The sequence below is a fragment of the Lepidochelys olivacea genome (genome assembly GCF_965140295.1).
Source record: "Lepidochelys olivacea isolate rLepOli2 genome assembly, chromosome: 6".
Classification (NCBI taxonomy): domain Eukaryota; kingdom Metazoa; phylum Chordata; order Testudines; family Cheloniidae; genus Lepidochelys; species Lepidochelys olivacea.
The window spans coordinates 20,398,837-20,422,712 of NC_140416.1; the positions used below are offsets into that span (position 1 = coordinate 20,398,837).

The 23,876-nt window shown below is 40.1% G+C and overlaps 1 protein-coding gene across 1 annotated transcript in view; it reads left to right on the forward strand.

Moving 5' to 3' along the window:
* The window catches only part of LOC311522999 (mucin-5B-like), a gene marked incomplete at its 5' end in the record, with an annotated part of 66,515 nt that overhangs the window by 22,630 nt on the left and 20,009 nt on the right, over positions 1-23,876 (forward strand). The window contains 14 exons of the mRNA XM_084632659.1: positions 2,763-2,857; positions 8,319-8,445; positions 12,065-12,314; positions 13,546-13,598; positions 15,492-15,592; positions 16,031-16,182; positions 18,023-18,161; positions 20,007-20,117; positions 20,839-21,018; positions 21,587-21,823; positions 22,558-22,714; positions 22,898-23,026; positions 23,508-23,592; positions 23,814-23,851. Of these exons, the coding sequence (XP_084488785.1) occupies positions 2,763-2,857; positions 8,319-8,445; positions 12,065-12,314; positions 13,546-13,598; positions 15,492-15,592; positions 16,031-16,182; positions 18,023-18,161; positions 20,007-20,117; positions 20,839-21,018; positions 21,587-21,823; positions 22,558-22,714; positions 22,898-23,026; positions 23,508-23,592; positions 23,814-23,851 (1,854 nt within the window). The remainder of the gene's footprint in view (positions 1-2,762; positions 2,858-8,318; positions 8,446-12,064; positions 12,315-13,545; positions 13,599-15,491; positions 15,593-16,030; positions 16,183-18,022; positions 18,162-20,006; positions 20,118-20,838; positions 21,019-21,586; positions 21,824-22,557; positions 22,715-22,897; positions 23,027-23,507; positions 23,593-23,813; positions 23,852-23,876) is intronic.

A 23,876-nucleotide genomic window follows, 5' to 3' on the forward strand; every position in this document is an offset into this window, starting at 1 on the left:
CCAGACTAAGCAAACCCATTTGTTTCAGTCTTTCCTCGTAGCTCATGTTTTCTAGACATTTTATAATTTCTGTTGCTCTCTTCTGGACTTTCCAATTTGTCCACATCTTTCCTGAAATATGGCGCCCAGAACTGGACGCTATAATCCAGTTGAGGCTTTATCAGTGCTGAGCAGAGTGGGAGATTTATTTCTCATGTCTTGCTTTCAACACTCCTCCTAATACATCCCAGAATGATGTTGGCTTTTTTTGCAACAATATTTCATTGTTGACTCATATTTAGTTTGTGATCCACTGTAACACACAGATCCTTTTCTGCAGTATTTCTTCCTAGGTGGTCATTTCCCATTTTGTATTTGTGAAATTGATTATTCCTTCCTAAGTATAGAACTTTTCATTTGTTCTTACTGAATTTCATCCTATTTAGTCAGACCATTTCTTCAGTTTGCCAAGATCATTTTGAATTCTAATCCTGTTCTCCGAAGCATTTGTAACCCCTTCTAGCTTGGAATCATCTGCAAACTTTATAAGTGTACTCTCTATGGCATTACCCATATAATTTATGAAGATATTGAACAGAACCAGACACAGGACAGATCCAGGCAGGACCCCAGATGATATGACCTTCCAACTTGACTGGAAACCATTCAGTACAACCAGTTATGCATCCACCTTATACAGTAGGTTCATCTAGGCTATATTTCCCTAGTTTGCTCATGAGATGGTCATATGAGACAGTATCAGAAGCCTTACTAAAGTTGAGATATATCACATCCAGTGCTTTCCCCCATCCAAAAGGCATGTTACCTTGTCAAAGAGAGATGTCAGGTTGTTTTCATGTGATTGTTCTTGACAAATCCATGTTGACTGTTATTTATCACCTTATTATCTTCTTGGTGCTTACAATCAGATTGTTTGAATATTTGCTCCTTTATCTTTCTGGGTATGGAAGTTCAGCTTACTGGTCGATAATACCCTGGGTTCTCCTTATTCCCCTTTTATAGGTAGGCACTATATTTGCCCTTTTCCACTCCTATGGGATGTCTCCTGTCCTCTATGAGTTCTCAAAGATGATCACTAATAGCTCAGAGATCTGTTCAGCCAGTTCCTTAAGTATTCTAGGATGTATTTTGTTAGGCCCTGCTGACTTGAAGATATCTAACTTGTCTAAGTAATTTTTAACTTGTTCTTTCCCAATTTTAGCCTCAGATTCTACCCCATTTACACTGACATTTACTATGTTAGTTATCCAAACAGTGTTAGCCTTTTTGGTAAAAAAATGAAACAAAAGAGACATTTGACACTTTGACCATTGCTGCATTTTCTGCTATTGTCTTTCCCTCCTCATTAAGTAATGGGCCTACCCTTTTATTGGTCTTCCTCTTGCTTCTAATGTACTTGCACAATGTTTTCTTGTTACCCTTTATGTCCATAGCTAGTTTAATCTCATTTTGTGTCTTGGCCTTTCTAATTTTATCCCTACATGCTTGTGTGTGGGTTTTTTTTATATTCATTCTTCATAATTTGACCTAGTTTCTACTTTTTATATCAAACTTTTTTGAGTTTCAGGTCATTGAAGATCTCCTGGTTAAGCCAGGGTGGTCTCCAACCAAACTTTCTATCTTTCCTACTCATTGGGATAGTTTGCTTTTGTGCTCTTAATAATGATTCCTTAAAAAACTGTGAATTCTCCTGAATTCTTTTTTCCCTTAGACTTGCTCCCCATCAAATCTTACCTGCCAGTTCTGTAAGATAGTTAAAGTTTGCCTTCTTGAAGTCCCTTGTCTTTATTCTGCTATTTTTCCTCCTATGATTCCTTAGACTCATGATCTCTATCAGTTTATGATCACTTTCACCCAATCTGCCTTTCACCTTCAAATTCTCAACCTGTGCCTCCCCATTTGTCAGAATCAAGTCTAGAACAGACTCTCCTCTAGTTGCTTTCTTCACCTTCTGTAATAAAAATTGTCTCCAATCATTCCAAGAACTTGCTGGATAATCTGTGCCCTGCTGTATTATTTTCCCAACAGATGTGTGGGTATTTGAAATCCCCCGTCACCATCAAGTCCTATGCTTTCAATTATTTTTTTAGTTGTTTCAAAAAATCCTCATCCACCTCTTCTTCCTGGTTAGGTGGTCTACAGTAGGCCCCTGCCATAACGTCACCCTTGGTTTTTATTCCTTATTTCCTTACCTGGAGACTTTCAACAGGGCTGCCTCTCATTTCTATCTCAACCTCAGTGCAAGTGTATACATCTTTGATATACAGGGCAACACATTCTCCCTTTTTCCCGCCTGTCCTTTCTGAACAAGCTATACCTATGTGCACCCAAAACTCCCAGTTTGGCTTCAGTGCAAGATCTGCCCTGGTAAGTGCCACCATGTGTTATGAAATCTACAGTTTGCTGATGATCACATGGCTAATTCTATCATGCCTTTGGAAGCGATTGGAAAAAATTGATTGAAATAAGAAAAATGCATTCTAACATCTGTTCTGCAAACCTAAACCAGAGGACTGATATTAGTAGCAAATGGAAATGTTCAGACAGGGGTATAGCTAACTGTCCACTATATCTGTCAATCTAATCACACTCATCACCATGGTTTCTGATTGTCTACTATTTCCTTCCACTCTTACCTGACTGTCTTAAAATATCTTCAAGATGAAAAACATTTTAGAGATTTGTAAAGCCCATTGAGAAAGAGGGAGATTATAAATTTGCATATGTGACTTTGGGCAGTTTATCCCTATTTTCTCTTTCAGAAAAATTTGGGCAGCACTGGTGTGAACTTCTGTCTAATACAAGTGGTGTATTTGCTGCCTGTCATTCTGTTGTAGATCCCTCTTTATACGTCAAGGTAAGGAATTGTTTTAGTCTAGTCCAAAACTTGACCTGCCATAAATGTATTCTTATCAGGTGGGGATTACTTGTTGTATTCTACTTGCTATTTAAAAATAAATGCACTGATGCCAATGAGGAAGTAATAAAACAAGAGTTTAAGAATGTTCTGCAAGGGTTTGTGGAACCAGCTGGGATAGCACAAATTAATTAACAAACCCTCTTCCCAGAGCTGCAGTGCTGACATCATCGAAGGTGCTATTGCATGAACAAGGAAGTAAATTGAAATAACATGTTTTTGCCATGCTATGTGAGAAACATAGGGGGAATTACAGTAGAAACATACCAATGTTATTTGTCAGCCTTGCTGCTCTGGATAAAATTTATAGAGAAAGATGCTTTATTGTCAAGTTTTTAAGATGCAGTGCTAAATTATGGAAAATAAAAATTATAGTTAAAACTCATTAAAAGGTGGCTCTTTAAATGGTGCCATTGAAGCCCTGATACAGGAAAGCATTTTTGCTTTTTAAGAGTTAGCTTGCCTTTCCTTTTTCCCTTGTCAGCTAGGCAGTTTGCACAGACACCATTCCTTAAAGAGACACAGCCTTCTATCATTATGTCTGAATTACAGTTCTCCTGCTTTTCAGCTACCAATTTCTGCACCCACAAGGCATCAGATACATTAGAGCTTACTAAGAAATCACATGACAAATCCAAAGTTCTATGGGCCTATTCATAAGGCTGCTTTTCTGTGTAAAGCCAGGAATCCAGCCTTTTCCTTGAACCTGAGACACAGACTGTTCACTTCCAATATTAGCTAATGAAACCTCCTTTAAGCTATCCACTCTAGCTTTTTCCAAAGCAAATTCAGTGGATTCATTTTTACTTAAAAGACTTTGGCCGTTAGGCACCAACACACTTTCCTCAGAAGAGAGACTGTTTACTATCAACAGTGGCCCATTAACAATCAAAGGAAGCAATTCCTTTTCACCCTGTCTAGGCACAGCTATTGACTTCTCACAGACTTCAAAGATTTCACCCAGAAATTCCTTTCCTTCTGCAATATCATGCACGGCAACAGATTCTTTCTGAGCTTTAGTTATGTCCAGAACCGACTTTGGCACAACAGACAAATCACCAAACACCTGCTGAGTTTCATTTGCATCCAGAATCACCTCTGGAACATTAGGAGGATTTTTACACAACATCCTTTCAGGCAAGCTGCTAAACTTCATAGTCAAAGGGTTAGATGTGTTTTTTTCCCCTGTGGCTCTCTTTGCTGACAACAGGTACAAGCTTAGAAACCATTTCTTCCTTGTTACAAGTTTCCACATTGTCAGTGGGCAGCATAGTCAAATCACCTTTATGCTTTCCTTGTGTCCTGGCTATGATATCAACCTGATAAGATGAGGTTGTCATATCTTTACCCAGCAGCACACTAGCAACAGGCAAAATAGAAGCATCAGAATTGCTTGGTCTCTGGGAGCTATTTCTGACATTAACTGAAAGCAACCTGGTTACAATGTCATTATTTCTAGCAGACACAAATTTAGGACCACTTTCTTCCTGGGCTTTAGTTGTATCCAGAATCAACTCTGAGTCATTTGATAAATTTTCAACCATCACAGGTTGACAGGCTTCTTTTGCCTGCCTTCTTCTGTCTCCTTCTGTCTGGAGAAACATTCCCCTTTAACAGACAAACAGCTTGGGATATCATTTCCCTTGTCCCAGCACTTATGGCTGTTCACAGACAAATGCTTGGATAGTGGGACAGCTTCCTTAACAGGCAAGTTGCCACTTCCAACAGACAAACTTCTGCTTTCCACAGACAGTGGCTCATACTGAGCTACTTTAAGTAACTCACTTTGACATTGGCTAGACTCACTTTTAGAAGCTTTACTAGCCAACAATCCATTACTCACCAAGAATGTACCCTTTTCTTCCTCGGTTAGGGCTTTAACCTGACCATCAACTTTAATCTGCTCTAGAGAAACATTTTCCTGAGCAAAGAGCTTTCTCTGTGCTTTATTTAATTCCAGATTCATTTCTGAGATACTAGACAGGCATTCAGAAACTTCATTTGCAGACAAACTGCTTTTTTGCACAGATAAACAGCTATCTTTCTCAGACAAACATTCGGAGAAACGCTCCATAGGCAAGTCCTTGCTCTTAATAGACACAGGTTTAGGATTATTTCTTTCCTGTGACTAGTTTATGTCAACCTGACTGAACAAAGCTTTAATATCATCCTCAATCAAAAGATCCTTAGGCAATAACTTCCTTACACCAGCTATAGCTTCCTGTTTAACACCATTCCACTCAAGGTGGATTTTGGCTAAAGACACACTTACAGTAAACTCATAGAGGTTTACAATATTCACACTCTTATCTGGTAAGTAATCTTCCTTTTTAACAAGATCTGCTTTAACAGAGTGGTATTAGAAGCTGTAATTTGCCCTAAACAGCTTTTACCAGTGATTTTTACATTCTCTGCACAAGTTATAGGGCTATCTTTATCCGAGCTCACACTAAAAGCATTTACATAAAAGGTGGCAGTGTTGGGGTATAGTTGTTTACACACAGACAACTGCTTAGAGTCATAGAACATTGTTATAAACTGGATAGATTCTATCCCTATCTTTGTTGTTGAGAGGAGCTGGCTTTTCAGGATGATACAGTTTCTGCTGTTCTTCCATTGCTTTTTTGATTTGGATCTTAAGTCTGACAACCCTCTCCTCAGCGGCCAGCCGTTCCATGTGCCTTGCATGGGCTTCTTTCTTGCTTGCTTTCTTTCTTGCTTTCTTTCAGCAGCTTCTCTTTTCATATCAGCTATTTTTTGTGCATGTTCAAACTGCTGCTGGTTTCTCACTAAAAGCATTTTCGCTGGGTCTACTTACTTATCACTGGCAATTAACAGATCTTTCAGTTCCTGCTCTGGGGCTTTTTCTTAAAAGACAACTCCCTCTGTGAGCACAACTCTTCCAGGCTTTTTCTGTCAGGATCTTGGTCATGGGTCACTCATTGTAACTGATTTGTAACCTTTAAACTCTCCAATATCAAAATTAATTTTTGACAAGCATGTGGTTCTGATCCAAAAACCCAATTAACCTGTGGTAATGTGTATCCTAGCACAACTATGCCACTGTGACCTGGGTCCCAGTGGGGACCAGCTGGGATCACTCAATTAGGGTGAGCTACAAAGAATGGGGCAGACAAAACTCAAAGCTGGTGGATAATTCAATATTTAGATTTATCAAGCCAGCATTAAACAGCTTCTGTTATACCTTACTGGTTACTCAGAAGTTCAAACAACACAGTTCCCTTAAAGTAATCCAGCCTCAGGCCTCCATCCATGTACCCACGTCAAATATGATGACGATTTCTGAAAATCTAATTTCATCATATAAAAGAAAAGGTTCTACCAATCCCAAAGGATTGGACACATTACCTCCCAGGTTATTGAATATTCCAGATGTAACCCAAATACACACTTATGCCAATTCTTATTAGCTAAACTAAAATTTATTAAAAAAGAAAAGAGAGAGAGAGAGAGTATGAGTAAAAGATCAATATACATACAGACATGGGTTCAATTCATTGAGGTTCAGATTCAAAGCAGAGATGGTGAGCTTTGAATTTTGTAGTTGCAAAGAGTTCTTTCAGAAATAGTCCATAGGTTATAGTCCAATGTCGTTGCAGGGTGTTTGAGCAATGAGAACTGGGATCTCAGTCCTTGTGGCCTAAGCTTCCCCTGTACAAAGCTCAAGCAGATCTGAGATGACAGAATCAGGACCCAATGGTCTTTTATACGGTTTTCTAGCCTCCACTTGACCATGCAGTCCTGGGTAAACAATAGGTTTTTGATGTAACCTTCTGTTTCCTAAACACCACTATCATCACAAACTTTGAAGAGACATATAGACAATGACATTATTTCACCCAAGATTTATCTAAATGTTAATATTCCCTTTTGATCTCTGAATTAATAGTTATAGTGACAGACAGGAACAGTCTGTTTACCTGGCTAGCATTTAAGATACACACAATCAGTATTGCTTCTAACTTCTAACAATATAGGTTTGCATTTCAAAGTTCTAGCTTATTTACCATGAATGGCCCTAATTACCATTCACATACCTTTCTAACATGACTTTAAAGGTTGGCGTTGGGTCATTCAGCCTGCAAGCTGTTTAACCCTTTCTGGCCATGAGTTACATTTTATATAAGATTCGTTGCAATTATATAACAGTGGTAGAAATAATGATTTGCATGATTATATTTTAATTAGACAACATCACAGACCCATTTTCACCAAAAAGATTCCAAAGAAAAGGAGGCTGATGAGCTCCGATGCATAGCCCCATTGTAGTCAATGGGGCTGCTCATATGTCTAAAGTGAAGCATAGGCCTAAGTGTTTTGCTGGACTGGGGCTTTCGTAACCAGCAAGGTATTTAAACTAACTAGTTTGATATCTTGCCACAAATGGTGCTAGCTCATTTTCATTGTGAAATGATAAGACTTTTAGGTCTTAAGGTCTGAATAAAAGAAACTGAATAGATGGAGGTAAGACACTAGCTTTCTGTGCACTTTGTTTATACCTAGAAGGTAATTTAACATGTTACTTAAGGAATCTTCTAAGAAAGATGTTATAATACAGATCAGTGCTTCTGAAACATCTTGGCTTCACACTTAGCTTCATTTAAAATTCAGATGTTAAAAAAAAGAATATATTCAACATCAGCAGCTTTTATATCTTACTCTTTGTGGTGAAGAGACATTAGTTACTCCCTATTAAAATGGCAACAAACTGTCCTTAGAAAGCCCTGATTTTGCATCTCTGTAATTATGATACGGAAAAGCTGACTTGGCCTGAAAATGGCCATGTTTATTCTGAAGGTAAAGAAGTTTCTGAAAAATTTGAAAAAAAAAATCCAGTGTTTTTTTGATACAGGTCACTTAGAAATCACCTGGGATTTTAACTTTGTCTTGTCCAATGTGCCTTTGGGTCCATTTAAAAAATGGCTTGTAAGTTACCTTTCAAATGTTCCAAATTATTAAAGCTCATTGAAAACTCATGTGCCAGCTATGTTTAAAATATGTTGCAATTAACCAAAACCAGGAATGAATTTTGTTGTGGATAATTTTGCTGCTCCTGTTGATTTCAGTGAGATTTATTGGCCCAGTCCTCCCACTGATGTCAGGGAGGACTGAGGATCAGGGTTTCAGTCTCAGCTAACCAAATGTGTATCATTAGGAGGAGGCAATAACCCATGTACCTTAAAAGTTGCAAACACTGTCCCATAATAAAGTTGAATTTATTTGCTTTGTAATCCAAAAAAAGAACATTATTTGGCTTTCCAATATTGAGGGTTAAGTCTCCCTGGCAACGAGCTTATGATCCTATAAATATTTAAAATGGCTCTTTGTTTCTGCTGCTCGGGCTCTCATCATAATATCCGTTTCCTTGTGTATTGCCTAGAACTGTGTTTATGACACTTGTAATGCTGAGAAGAGTGAAGCAGCCCTGTGTAGCGTGCTCTCTACATACTCCAGGGATTGTGCTGCAAGAGGAATACACCTGAAGGGCTGGAGGCATGGGGTCTGTGGTATGTGTAACATATTAACATGTGTATGTGCATAGAGAACACATTTTGGAGCTTTGACGCTGTTGAAACAATTATGTTCTGTGCTCACATGCCAAGGTGATAGGTATCTTAGAACTAGGATAGAAGTATACTCTCGGCCAGATCCTCAACTTGTTGTAAATTGATGTTGCCCAATTGAAGTCAAGATAGCTACACTGATTGAAACCAGCATAGGGTCTGACCTTGTGTGTTCTTTCTATGGGAATAATGGATGAATTTAGCATTCATGAAAATGAGGGATTAATATCCTTAGCTAAATCAAGGCATAGCATGGTCAGGAATTAGGCAAACTCTGAATACAAAGGACTCTCAATATATTTTAGTCTTGGCTGCCATAGGATCCATTTCTGTTCAGTTTCTGACCGACAACATCTACCATTACAGTCCATACCTCTATACAAACTTGCACCATTTTAATTAAACTGATTTTTTATGTTACATTAAAGTATTAGTTTCTTGCATAAAGTGTATTTGCACATATCATCTGAGGATCATAACATACTTCATAAGTATTAATGAATTCAGCCCACAAACTCTCCTGTAATTTAAGTACTAATATCCGCATTGTAAAGATGGGTAGTCTATGGCATGAAGTGATAAATGACTCTCAGAAGGCCACATAGCAAGTCAGTAGAATAGACAGGAATAATATAGGAGTCTAGCTTTCAGCGTTCTGATCTTACTACTAGATATCTGTGTCTCCTATAGACCGTTTCAATAGTCTTTGGGGTATATATGGATAAATGCATTTATGCTTATAAATGGGTATATATAACATCACAGACTTCTTTTTGCTAAATGGGGTTACTTCTTTGGGGCTTGATCAATTCACTGTTGAAGTTAATGGTACACCTTCCACTGACCTCGCTTGGTACTGGATGAGGATAAACACCTGGGGACTAAGTTTTCTCCATTACCTTCATTTTTATTTCTGCATTGTCATGTTTCCATTGATGATCAGTGGATTCACCTGATTAACTCTTGCTATCATAAGTGCGGTTTGTTTGCAATAATTCCCAAGTGATTGGCATGAGAATAGCTTCTCATTGACAGCAGTTTTGGAAGATCTCACTTTTCCTATGAATGATTTCATGACTGGAAACCATTCTGAATATAAAGCCATAAGATAATGGTATATATGCAATTTAGATTCCCCTTGCATCTGCTAGTTTGTCTATCTATTGGTTAATTACATGCCTTTGAGGCTACTTGAATTTTCCAGATGAGGTAAACAATGTAATTAGAGTAGTGAGTAGTAGAAAGAATTTAAAATTACAGTACGAGCAATTTAACAAATTTTTGGTACAGTAATTCAAAAGGAACACAGTGTATTCTACAGCTGATTGGAGTAGAAACATACAGCTGTATGTATTATATACAGTGTCTGTCTATTGAAAGCTTTCCTGACAGGTGAAGAATTGTGGAACAAGATGCACTCCAGTGTGTGCCAAAAGTTAGGAACTACATTATGAAAAGCAGGAGAGGGCTGTAGCATTGGTTTAAGAAACAAAACTTCCATTCACTCATGATGAAGTTGGTAATATCAGCTTCAAACAATACCCAAATTACCCTCTAATGCTGGGAAAAAAATACTGATTGTTCAACCTTCACAATACTTCTTTGCCTTCAGACTTGTGTAAAGAAGAATAAGTACCCTTTTGGGAACATACTAGTGCTAAGAATAAAATCTGTTGTGCAGCATTATTCATAAGAGAATGAGTAAATAGGCCAGAGTGTGCTCCATTTCACTGGTGTTTCACACTGCTTTGATTTCCAAGGCTCTTTCAGATACTGCAGAGACATTAAAAAAGGACATGCCTGCAGCCAGATGCAAGGCAGTTCAAACCTCAAAGGTTACACATCTTTAACAGTGAATAGTGTAATCAAACATCTTCTCAGAAAATCCCACAGTAGAGCTCTCATCCTTGAACTAGTTACCTATGCAGCAAAGGCAGAATGATGGAGCAGCGTTTGTCCCTCTGATGGCTCCAAAATTTGGCTCAGCCCTCCATCAAATTTAGACCTGGACTGCCAAACACCACCAAGTCTCATTCCCTTTTAGAGGCCTTTGGATTGGCCAATAGCCATGGAGGACACTGCGCTGCCGTGCCCCTCCTCATGGTTATATCCGCCATTCTGGCTCTTCCCTGTAATCTGGCACCAGCTAAAATGGCATGAGCCACTTACCCCTCAGAGTAAGCCAAGGTTATTTTACCATGTACTTGGTGCAGAGATTTGAAGATGCCGCTCCTCAGTAGCCTATGCAGTTTGATCAGCCTTGCTCAGAAGGATAACTGAGGGCTGTTAGACTTGATACTTCGCCTTTCAGTCCACACAGAGAAGCCCAAAGGCTTTGCTTTTCTTTTTCCCAAAGGATGCTCCATGAGTGATTCCATCTTTCTGTTCTTCTCCAGAGAGCTTCTAGAATCTACATGTCGTTTCCTTGGCAACAGCATGTCATCAGCAGAGAGTTCTCTGGCAGCTGCCCAGCACTTACAATAATAGTGTTGTTGTTCGTTCTTTTTTCAAATTACTCCTAATTGGAGAGTCTCATATCTTCGGTAGATCTTACTGTACTAAGTTTATGTATCATTGTGGGCCAGGGACTGTATGTAATTTCATGGGAGAGGGTGACCACAGCTCCTCCAGGAGCAAAGAACAGTGTATGTGTGTGTGTGTGTGTGTGTGTGTGTAAATTAGGCAAATTCTCTCAGGTTATAACACCTCCAGAGGGGTGCCACCACCTGAAGAGGCTTGCATATACTGGTTCAAACTGGATTCTTTAGTACCAACAGACAAAGAAAGGACTTTTGGATAAAATAGTGTCAGTTAAAACTGACTCAGGCCCTGCTTTCTGATCCAGCAAACAGACAGGTCCTTCTATCCAAGGGAGCCCCCAGTTTTTCCTGGGAAGAACTGGAAGGACTTGACCTATTCATGAGGGTTCTTGTTCTGAGCAAAAGGAGTTACAAACTTGTAGCCACAGAGAAGCCCCTGTGTGGGGTTTGAAGGACTGACTCCTGCCAGAGCCCTTATTGGGGTTGGACAGGGGAGGGTGATCTCTGCTAAGCTTCATTAGCATGTGTGTAGGTTCTTTTATTATTTTTTATATGTTTTCTTTCATGCTTTTGCTTTAAGAATAAATATTCTTGCTCAGAAAGAGCAGTGTGGTAACTTAATGGTGGGCAATTATGCTGTTTCTAACATCTAGAAAGAAAGCAAAGCAGGTCTGCTTTGGCAGTCCGACCTGCTGGGGAACAACACAGGGAACTGTGCAGCCTGGAAAAACCTCAGTCAGCGTAAGTGCTGGGGGTGCTGCTGTTTGTTTTTAAACATAAGGACATGTTAGAAGTATGTAGTTTTTGGGCCCTGATATGTGATAGCATTGTATATATTTCAGTGTTTTGGCTAATTAATTCTAAATACCTTAGACAAGGAGGGATACAACACTTTCCTTTGGAGAAGAGCCTTCAGTATATGTAGTTATCAGTATATGTAATTATCACCTACATCAAGAGCTGAAATTTAACACTGCAGGTCACAAACCCATTTCAATCCTTGTTTTATTTGTCTTGCAAAGATGTCTCTAAGGATTGTCCTGAAACGATGGTATTCAGCTATGATGTGAAGTTCTGTAACCACTCCTGCCGCTCCCTGGGCGAGCCTGATCTGCTGTGTAATGTCCAGAGTACTCCTGTAGAGGGCTGTGGTTGTCCCAAGGGGACCTACCTAAATGCTGATGAATGTGTGTCTCCAGACGACTGTCCATGTTACTATAAAGACAAGACGATTCAAGCTGGGAAATCGTTCCAAGAGGACAAACTCATGTGGTAAGTTGTTTCAGATGAACCGAAGAATGTGTGGTAGATGGATTGCCATGTTAAACATACACTGCAGTCTATGCAAGTAATAATCTCTGAACGAATTTATATCATACCAAGGAATGATGAGATTTTCTATTTAACAATACTGGCTCCACCATGGTCCAATGGACAAACCCCGAAGTGGTTAATCCAAGTGCTCTAAGAGTTAACAAAAGGCTTCTATAACATGGGAGGTGAGAGGCACACATAGTTGGTAGGAGCACGAGGAGAGATTAGCTGCAATGGGCAGGGGTGGAATGCATGGAAAGGGAAAAGAAATGGAGAGTTGATCAGAACTCAGGAGGAGGGAGGTCAGAGGGGCTAGCAGAGTAGAAGGGACATTAGCAGGGAGATAGGAGGGCAGTGGAGAAGTGGGGAAGGAATAATGAGCTGCAGAAAAAGAAAAAAGAATGGTAGGGGTGGAAGCAAATGTGGGACACAATGGTAGATTTATGAATGGCCTGGCCTCAGGAGTCCTCCTCATGCAGTATTAGGACTGACTGAAATTTCACTTTTTTGTAATTTTGTGAAAAATGGCTTTTTTGCCAGTATTACAACTTGTTGCGGAAAATTTTTATTTTCACTGAAAATTTCTTCTTTTTGAAATGAAAAATGAGAGAGGAAATCAGAACATTTTTTACATTTTTCAAAAACAGAATACGTTGGAGCCAAAAATGGTCTTTGAGAATCAAAATTTTCCAGAATTGAATAATCAAGAAATTGACAGAAACTAAAACAATAAAAGGATTTAATTTTCCATGAAAAATAACTGGCATTTTCAACCAGCTCAGAATATTACACCGAATAACAGAGAATCGGTAATTATAATAATGTGCATTTATACAGAACCTTTCACTGGAGGATCTTAAAGTATTTTATAAACACTAATTAATTTAGCATTGCAAGACCCCTCTTAAGTAGGTAAGTACCATGGCGAAACAGATGCAGAAAGCTGAAGTGAACTGCCTAAAGATAAAAAAAAAAGTCTGTTGCAAGTGAGAGAACTCTAAAAGTTGTATGCCCTTCTCTGTCTCTCTCTATGAGGTGATAATTCCATCTTGGCATATGGGTGATTACATGAACCACTCACTGTGGTGTGGCTGATATTCTCCTGTGTGGTGGAGCTTTTAGATAATGTTTTCTTTCTCGTTTACATGTGAGAAGAGCTGATGTTTCTCATTTTATGAAATATTTTTAGCAAATGTATTCGAGGAAGATTAGACTGCATTGGAGAAGCTATAATGAAAAAAGGTGAGATTTTGCTAAATTCTACCATTGAGCTGTAATTTAGAATTTAAAGTAGTTTTCAATGTATTTGTCAGATTTTTTTAACAGATAGCTGTGTTGTATGCATGTCTTGCTTCTCCCTGAAATGTGTTAATTATAGTGGTGAGTATTAGCCTATTGATAACTTTCTTTATAAAAATGTCATCAAACTTGCTGAACTCTTCAAAAATAGATATATCTCTCAAAGTTCATGAGATGAGAAAAGGGTAATTTTCACTTCTAGATGCTTCAGGTCATTTTAATAACTAGTCCTTCAAAGATGGAAAGATGGTTCATTCGGACTCTGTCCTTTTGAACACATCATCTCAAATGTACACACATCTAGAATTTGTGAGGTGTCTGTCACCTCTGTGTTTCTTCTTTTCCAGAAAGGGCATTCTTTCCAATATCACAAATAATTCCAATCTCTGACAGGGTAGAAATAGAGATATGTGTACGGATGTGTACAAATGAATATGTATGAATGAGTTCTCTCACAAGCAATTCTATATCATGCCATTGATCTGATATAGATAGAAAATATCAAGGCCTTTTAATACTGCTTGGTTACTGATCTCTCCGAAGACCTCTCAGGGAGGAACTTGGTCTTTTGCATCCTAAAGGTGTGGAAGCAGGTTTTTTTTTTTTTAGCGATGACTGTCAATGTGAAGTGCTGGCTCTGCTTTCAAAGGTTGGTCGATCTAGTCATCCAATAATTTCTGCTTCTTCCCTGGATCCTTAATAGCCTGACAAAAAATCAGTCATACAAGGAACAAGTGGTATCAGTAGCTTCATGCTGGCTCTGCTCCTGACAGGTTGGTTCTCTGGTTCAAGCCAGCACCTGACTCAAAGGATTCCTATGTCCAGGGTTGGGTACTCAATCCTTCAGTGGAGAGAAGTTAAAGCCAGTGGAAACTGACAAGTGTGAAAGGATGGGGGATCCATGCTTCCCTGTCCCCCAAGTCTATTCAAACCATAAAGTGGAAGCAAGGTTCATTGGATCAAGAGGAAGGGGGGAGCAGCTGCTGTCTGCAGCGTGCTCCTGTCTAAGCCTGGCATCTCCCCTTCTATACCAAAGTGGGAGGGCACAGATATGGAGATAACCAATGGCAAGAGGGTGGAGGATTCTAACTGTGAGGTCTCTCAACACTACAAATGTGGGATTGGGCATTACAGCAAGGCTGCTCCACAGGATTTCCAGGCTGTATCTGACACACATCCCAGTATAAGAAATCCTTTTCCCATGAGGGGAAAGGGACAGGAATTTCCCATATGCCATCCGATTTGAATTTTTGTTTTTAACAAATAACTAAACAGAAAACTTAACAATTTTTTTGTTTTCCAAAACCATTTTCACTTCAAATTTTCAGTAAAATGATCAGTTTTTAAAAACCAAAAAACTGAAAAATGTTACCAAAACCCAAACATTTTACTGAACAATGTTTTTTTCTGGTTTTTCCTCAAAATGAAAAAAAATTCAACCAAAATGAAAATTTTCTGTGAACATTTTTGTTTATATTGGAAAATTATTTTGAGAAAAAATATTAAATTTGAATAAGTACAGTTGAGACCTCCAGAGACTGATCTTCATAAGGAAAATCAGTGGAGTATTAGTCTTACATTTTATAGAAAAGAAAAATATTTACTCTTTGTAAAGTTCCTCAATGGGGAAAACATCTGAAAAGACAAAAAATGTCTGTCAGTTTCACTTGTTGAATTCAGCCAACAGCTCAAAATTGTATAAAAGAAACTCCCCCAGTCCTAGCTGACATGCTCAGTCAGTATTTTGGGAAATGTCTACGTTGGCACAAATTGTTTGATGGCATCCATTCCAGTTTCACCAACTGACCCTTCTGTAATGGCTTTTCCCTCTTGCAGATTGTCCTGCTCCTATGTTTTACTTCGACTGCAGCTCTGCCGGCCCAGGAGCAACTGGATCTGAGTGTCAGAAAAGTTGTAAGACACAGGACATGCAGTGTGTAAGGGGCTAAATTCATATCAATAAGAACATGCATGGCTTATTTATTATTTTGCATGCATGATCATGCATAACAAATGCTAATATTGCACTGCTCACAAACCACCTTTTCCACTGATAACAGTAGAGAAGCGATAGCTACCCACGTTGTCACCATGCCTGTCATTGTCATGTTAATGAATATGCAGCAGTCTAATTTGATGATTTTTAAAATCTTATTTCCCACTGGTATAGAATAAATTAATGCACAGAAAACCATAGATCTGTAAACCAGTTGGGTTCCAAATGAATATCATGGACCTGATTCTTAGAAAGCTACCAGCTTGACTTCTGATTTGGCAGCTGCAATGTAGCAACCAGAGCTAAATTGTCTCCACTTTTTCTTTCTCCTTCCTGGATGATTAATACATCACCTTGCATTGTATTTGTATATTCACAGTATGTCACAGAATGTGTCTCTGGCTGCATGTGTCCCAATGGGCTTATATCTGATGGTAAAGGGGTCTGCATTGCTGAGGACCAGTGCCCTTGTGTCCATGGAGGAAATTTCTATAACCCTGGGGAAAATATCACAGTCCGCTGTAACACATGGTATGATATTCCACAACATCTTATAACTTGTTTCTTCATAAGGTAATAACTTGTAAAATGCAGGTCAGTAAAAAAATGAGAGTTAATGCCCAGAAACAGGATGTATTTTGAGATCTGTGCAGGATCTTCCCATCCATTGTGGAAGCTTCATTTCAGAACCCCACTTTTCCACCGGGTATAAAAGGGGAAAGGTGTTACTCTTTCCTGTCTGCACCACATTGCACCAATTCATATGCATATATGGCAACAACAGGTATCATCCCCACCTTAAATTACCTTTGACCTCTTCTGTGAACTGGTCATGCACATAACTGCCTGAAGCCTGAAACATGAAAATCCCTGCCTGGTTCAAAGCAAGACTGTGGCCTCTCATTACACAGCTGTACAGGGGTGAGGCTGATGGTGGTTTCCGTCCTTACCAACCTTTCTCCAGCTGCTGCTATAGTTTATGCAGAGCCTGCAGTTTGTGGCTGAGCATGTTGGACTGATATCTTTGAAGGATCACCTCAAGAAGGAGGAGACGTCCAGAAACATCTTGTAGATTTGTCAGGAAGAGTAAATAAATGTTTGGCTATCTAGGTGACAATGGCATATCCATCTCCTCACAAGCATTTCAGTGGGACACAAAGACTAAGGGAGAGCCAAAAGCCATAAGACTGTTTGGCCTGTGGGCAGTAGATCACCATTTTGTATGCGCATTAAGTGTTAATCTGTGCTGCCAAACCACCATTATTAATTATTTATGTTACAGATGCACCTAGATGCCCCATCAAGATCAATGTCCTATTGTGCTAGGTGCTCTGTACACACGTAGGAAAAAACTACAGTCCCTGCCTTTAAGAGGTCACAGGCTAAGTACTCTGCCCTTGGTCACACTGATGTGAATCTGGTGTAATTCCAGTGAAGTCACCGGAATTACATGGGATACACACCTGTGTAACTAAGAGCTGATTTTTTCCCATGATGCTTCATTAATGTTGAAATGGCTTTCTCCAAAGTGACCTACCCCAAAACCCTCACTATCAGGTTCCAGGTCTTTATGTGGGTGACACTGGGAAAATTCATTTGTTGTTTTAATGCATTTTAAACAACCAAAAGAACAAAATGTAAAAGTCAAATACGTGTCTTAATGACACAATCCACAGTCTTGAACCCAGGCCTACAAGAGCCGCTATATTCTAACCTTCCACCTAGCAGCAGCTTAGTTAGGATCAATGAAGTGCAGTTTCAGTATGAGGCTCCACCCCTGATGTCCAGTTGGTGCACTCCCAGGGCTGATTGGCTCTACTGAAGCCAGCAGCAGGATCAGGAAGCTGTCTGAACAACTGGGCTCACCCTGCTACACTGTATGCATCCTACTCTCTGAGCCTGCTTTTCTAGTATCCTGACCTGGCTTGATTCCTCCGATCTGACTTATGGTTCCTGACCTCCAGTTTATCTCTTGCCTCTGATCTCCCTGGCATCCTGACCCAGGTTCCCAACTTTGTTTCTGGTCTCCAGTTTGTTGTTTGCTTCTGACCTCCTGCTATCCTGATCCTGCTGACTTTTGAGTCCTGTCTTGTGACTGTGGATTCTGGCTCTAACTACTATTCTGGCTGCCTGAAGCCCAGCTTTGACATTCAATATTAAACATTCGTGTTCTTTTTGTGATTGTTAAGACAATATTAAAGCAAGGCCTCAAAGTACCATACAGTCCAACACTGCTAGTATGAGAGGCCACTGTGTTCTGTGATCCACTAAAAGGGATTAATTTAAATGTTCAGTAATTCCATAACTATCCAGAGTTATGTAAAACCATCTTTGATGTAAAGATTGTAATATTTTGCCTTCCATCTCCTAGCACATGTAACAACAGACAGTGGAACTGCACAGAGAACCCTTGCCAGGGAACGTGCACTGTGTACGGAAATGGACATTACTTGAGCTTCGATGGAGAAAAGTTTGATTTCATGGGAGATTGCGATTATATTCTTGCTCAGGTAACAAAGCATCGTTACCTGTCTGAGAGCTGTTGCTCTTCACTGGCTCAAGTTGCAGTGCTGTTTGAGTAACTAGATGGCTATCACATGCAAGTATAATAGGCACCGATAAGAGCCTGCCCCTCCACCGCTGCCTGGGTATAGAAGATCCCAAACTATATCAGACCTGGTGATGTTCCACCACACAAGGGCAGGGCAATCAGGATATCAACACCCACACAAGGGGCACTGGTTTCCTTGGCGTCTCCCTCTAAGTTAACACACAGATGCAAGGGGTAGAGCAAGACTGATGAATCCTGTGCCATGTAGATGCACTAGTCATTACCCTGGTAGAATTGAGACACTAAGACTGTAATCTCTTCTTCATCTCTGGTTTGAAGTAGGAGCTACAGAGCAGGAGGCATTCTCTCCAGAGAGAGCTGAAGCACAGGGAGCTGGGCACAGGGCACAGGATTTTGAGCTGAGTGACTAATGCATTGGTATCTCGAAGAGAAGGTTCTGCCTGACAGCTGAGTAGCATGGCTCACTGTCCCTGGTCTCCTTGCTAAGACTGCCAAGCTAACTGAAAAAGTAAATCTGAGAGGAGATAATAATGAAATTGGGGGTACTCTCTGTCCTGTGATATTGGGGGGAAAGGTGTGGAGGCTGACTCAGGGCCACGTTCAGAGTTGCGTGTAGGTAGCACAGTTGGTGTCACCAGCCCACGCCATCATATTACTTTTCCTGATAAATACCTTCCTTCCTTCCACCAATTTACCCTAATTTAGACTTCCATAACACAGCTAGACTTCAGGGCACAGTTCAGAGGTGATGTGAAGGGGCTGCAGTGTATCCTTGGAGAAGTGGTGGAGATTCTAAGGGCCAGATTTTGATATGAATGGGCCATATCTCGACTAGAAAAATACTAGGTGAAATCTTAGGGTTAACCACAACCATCAAGCATGTGTTTAAAGGTGTAAAACCCTGTCTGTGTTGGTGATAGCTAACCTTTTAAAACATGACCTGTTTTCCTAGTCTCAGCATGGCCTTACTCCTTGTGTTGGACCATTGGCTTCTAGGTGATCATTCAGCAATAAAGAGATCTGGTCTTAAAGTAGTGTAATCTGTATGTTTAACCAGTTTAGATTTCTTTACACTTCCTTTTGCATTTGGCCCTCCCAACCCACATCCAAATAATGCCGGCCTGATTCCAGTGTGTTCTGTTTGTTGGGTGTGTGCTATTAGATGGCGAACATAATTGAGGGCCAGGTTTATCGATGGTGTAACACTACTGACTTCACTAACAGCACGGCTTTGTAGAGTAGGCTAATTCTGAGTCCTCATGAAAAACCAAATGCTTCTACAGCCCAGGCAGTCCTAAAGTGACAACGCCTTTTTGTGAATGAAACATCTGAAGGTTAAACCTGCATGTTAGTGACCTTAGATGCAGTGAAACTCTTTTTGCAGGGAGGTAGAAATCAAGGCCTCTATTATTTCAGTGTTTTGAAATGTAGAGGTTGCAGTTCTGCTCATAGTGAAGAGCCTGTGCAGAGCGAAAAACACATTACAGAATGGTTTTCCTGTATATTTTTGGACATGTCAGGTGGGGTCTTATAAAAGTGTTCAGCATTCACCTACCTCTTCTCCCTATTAAAATTCCCCTTGACTTCAGCATAAGAAGAGATAGGCTAATGCTGGGCGCTTCTGAAAATCCCACCTGTAACTTTTTCTGAACAAAAAAAAAAGACAATAAATGTGGAGTCAATTATTAGAAATATAGATCATTTACTACTCCCTCGTGGACATTTCTAAGACATGTGCTAGTCAGATAACAAGATCAGATATGGTTTTCTTTATTTGTACAAGGACTTTTGCCCCAATAACCCCAATGATGGCACCTTCCGAATTGTAACTCAGAACAATGCGTGTGGGAAATCACTGTCCATCTGTTCCTTGAAGATCACATTGATTTTGGAGGTGAGTCCAGCCTTAACTTTGGATTATGTGGGAGTAGCTGATAGAATGGGATATCTGACTTAATTTTGTGAGTCATGAATTTACTATACCCTAACACTGTGATGCAGCTAATAAATGTCCCTAATGAAGCCCTATGGCCAAAAAGGAAGAAGTGGTAGGTGAGGGTAGGAAGGGATGGGCATACAGAGTAGATCAGTGGGTGCTGGGGGGACTGGGCATTTAAGATGGGGATGGGAGGGAAGCAGGGAAGACAGCAACGGATGAATTTGTGAAGGGAGTGTGGACATTTAAGGGATGGGAAGAGGAAGAGACAGGCAGGCATTGTAAGAGAATTCCAGCACGTCTGAGTGTGTGCTATAGGGAGCTGATGAGGCAGAACTCAAGATGGCAGCTGAATTTCCAGCAGAAGTGGATTTCTGTGACCAAGAAAAGGCTTTTTGAGGAAGCTACCCTGAAAGATTCTGTGGCCATGGAGTCATGGGACCAAATTCTGCCCTGTTGACTTCAGTGATGGTGCATGGGTGTAAATTGTCCCAGTGGGACCTTGGCCAAGATGCAGAAGTTCAAGGGTAGAAGAAATAGGATGGGGTGTGATGCAATGATCTGAATGAGACTCCTGCACAGAATGGGATAAAAGTTTGTCTGTCTGTAATGCCATGTTTCCTAGTCAGTTGTGACTCCATCCTTGTTTCCTTCAGTGCATTTTAATTCCTTATTCTAGAACATTGAAATCAGACTCCTGGAAGGAAAAATTCAGGAGATAACCACTGAGCCAGATGCTGTAAAGAATTACAAGCTGGATCTCAGGGGGGTTTACATTGTGATTGAAACTTCCTTGGGAATGACCTTCATGTGGGACCAAAAGACCACAGTAATGGTTCTGGTGGCACCCTCTTTCCAGGTGGGTACAACTGCAGCAACTGAGGGACTGATTTTCAAACTGTGCCTCCATTTCTGTGGTGGCCAATTATGTGCCAGTGACTAATGGTGCTCTCAACTTTTCTTTCAGTAATGAACTGTCAGAGGTGGGTTGTTGTTTTTTTGTTTTTTTTGGTTTTTTTTTTGGGGGGGGGTTCTTCTCAAAATTATGCCTGCAAAAATGGAGCCCGTGTTTAAAAATCCTGGCATGAAAATGAATTCACTCTAATGGGTAAGAGGGCACTAATTTATTGCCATAGTTAAATTATTTCATGATCACATCAGTATGAAATATTCAAATTATTGAAGCTAGATGTAAAGCCAGGACAGAGTACAGGGCTATATAGGCCTTTAATGGCTACATCTTGTTACTTATATCTCAGTTCTTTCCAAGAAGTATTCTGCAGGTTGGTGTGTTTTCGGGAATGTTTGGAATTTGCAAATATTTTTACTAGGCTTTTACTAGCAGTTTGTTAGTTCATTTTCCGTGCAAAAGCAGATCTCATTTTGTTTTTAGAAAGCACTTCTTATAATCTGTATAAATTCTTCAGGGCAAAGTCTGTGGCCTTTGTGGTGATTTTGATGGCCGTTCAAAGAATGACTTTACCACCAGAGGGCAGTCAGTGGAGATGAGAGTGCAGGAGTTTGGGAACAGCTGGAAAGTCACCAGTAGCTGCTCAAACATAAACATGACTGACCTGTGTGCTGATCAGCCTTTCAAATCTGTACTGGGGCAAAAGCACTGCAGCATTATCAAGAGCAATGTCTTCGGAGCCTGCCACAGTAAGGTGATCTCTCTCATTTTCTCAATACTCTTGACACTTCAGAGGCATTTTCTATCTTCTCTGTGCAGCAGATTTACATACACAAATCCTATTACTATTGAAGAGAGCTTTATACATACACAAGAGCAGAAGAGCTACACAGACCACCCTTTCACTGTTACACCAGTGAAATCCCATTGTATTCTTCTCAAGGAAATATAGAATGAAACTTGTTTTAAATGACCAAAGACCCAAAAGATAATGCTTGGCTAGAAGAGGGTAATATCTAAGAACTGGCTGGAAACCTTTGGGATAATATAGCATATGGCTGCCAAAGACAAGTGAAATCCTGGCCCAGTTGAATTCAGTGGACCCAGGATTTTATCCTAGCTACTTTGAAGTGATACCTGCCTATTAGAAAGGTCTCACAATAGATAGCTGTTCTAAACAGCTCTAGTCCTATGCTACAGAGCATATGTTCTAAAGGTACCTTCAGTGCAGGTTTCATCATTTTATACATTTGAATCAAAAAATTTATAAGGTCCAGCTCTACCAAAACAATCCAAGCAAATGAAAACAAGGCAGCTTAAAATGCTAGTCAAATAGCCCAATCCCTTTAAATATCAACTTCCCACATAGGAAGATTCTGCCAATGAAACTGACACTGAATGGCAGATTTTTAGAGCCCTTTGTCTCCTCTGAAGACAAAGTACTGAGAAGGAATACGTGTTATAACAGAGTTTTTGTTATTTTGTTAGATCAACCCGATGCCATATTATGAGTCTTGTGTATCTGACTTCTGTGGCTGTGACAGTGTGGGAGACTGTGAGTGCTTCTGTACCTCAGTAGCTGCTTATTCAAGGAGCTGTAATAGAGTCGGTGTCTGTATTGACTGGAGGAGACCTAGCATTTGTCGTAAGTACTCACAGACAGAAATGCACATTAAGAAGTACTCTCTATACAGTGAGTCATACTCAAGATAAGAAGGATAAAATCCTAACTTCTGTGCAGGTGCATGACTAGCGAGCCCTGTTGCTTTAAAGAATTAGAACATGGACCTTATCCATTATCTGAGATTTGGCATTTTTTCTCTTCCAGCTGTGTTCTGTGATTACTACAATCCACCTGACAAACATGAATGGTTCTACAGGCCTTGTGGAGCCCCCTGTCTAAAGACCTGCAGGAATCCACAGGGAAAATGTGGTAACCTGCTGTATAGTTTAGAAGGTAATTCTTGTTTGCCTTTGATGGGTCAAAATATGTTTAAGTGCTTTCCTGTAGGGGCCTAAACTAGTCCAATTTTGTTTTGAATGTCTTAAGCAATGGGGTCGCTTTGTCTTTCCTTGGAAGACTAATCAAACTTCCCCAGAGCGCCGCTGGCCAAATTCTTCCCTGCTTTACTCCCCATGTGACTGTATTGACATCAAGGGGCGTAAGTCAGGGCAAACTTGACCTGATGCCTTCAAAGTCTTGCAGAGTTAGAGGGTCACTAATGCTGGGTTTATAAGAGTATTATTGGTCATCTATAGTTAACGAATAGTTGCTGGTTATAGGGAGAGAAAAAAGAGGGGACAGGTGATCTGTTCATGAAGAATTCCAGCTCTGTGAAGATAAATACATATCTTTTACAGCTATTCCAGTGTGTGTGTTTGCATTTGGGTCTTTACTACTCAGACAAAAGTCTCCATGCTCTTTGTTTACTTTCCAGGCTGTTACCCAGAATGCAGCACTGAGAAGCCGTATTACGATGAGGAGCAAAGGGAGTGTGTCTCCCTGCTTGACTGCGTGTCGTGGTAGGTCAGTGGGATAGTAAGAGGTTTGGATAGAGTTCACCTATTAGCCAGGCATTACGTGGGCTCTGCTAGTAGGAAATCTCTGCAGTTCAGCTCTCATCAGCTTCTTAACAGAAGGTGGTTCTCTTTTTAATTGGATACAGTTGTGAATTTATTTTGCTACTCTGTAAGGATTTAAGGCAACAAAGCATTAATCACATTTGTTTGTTGTTTGTCCACAGCAACCCTAAAGAAAAACTGTGCACAGAGGACTCCAAGGGTAACCTTCCCATCAGCTTGATGAT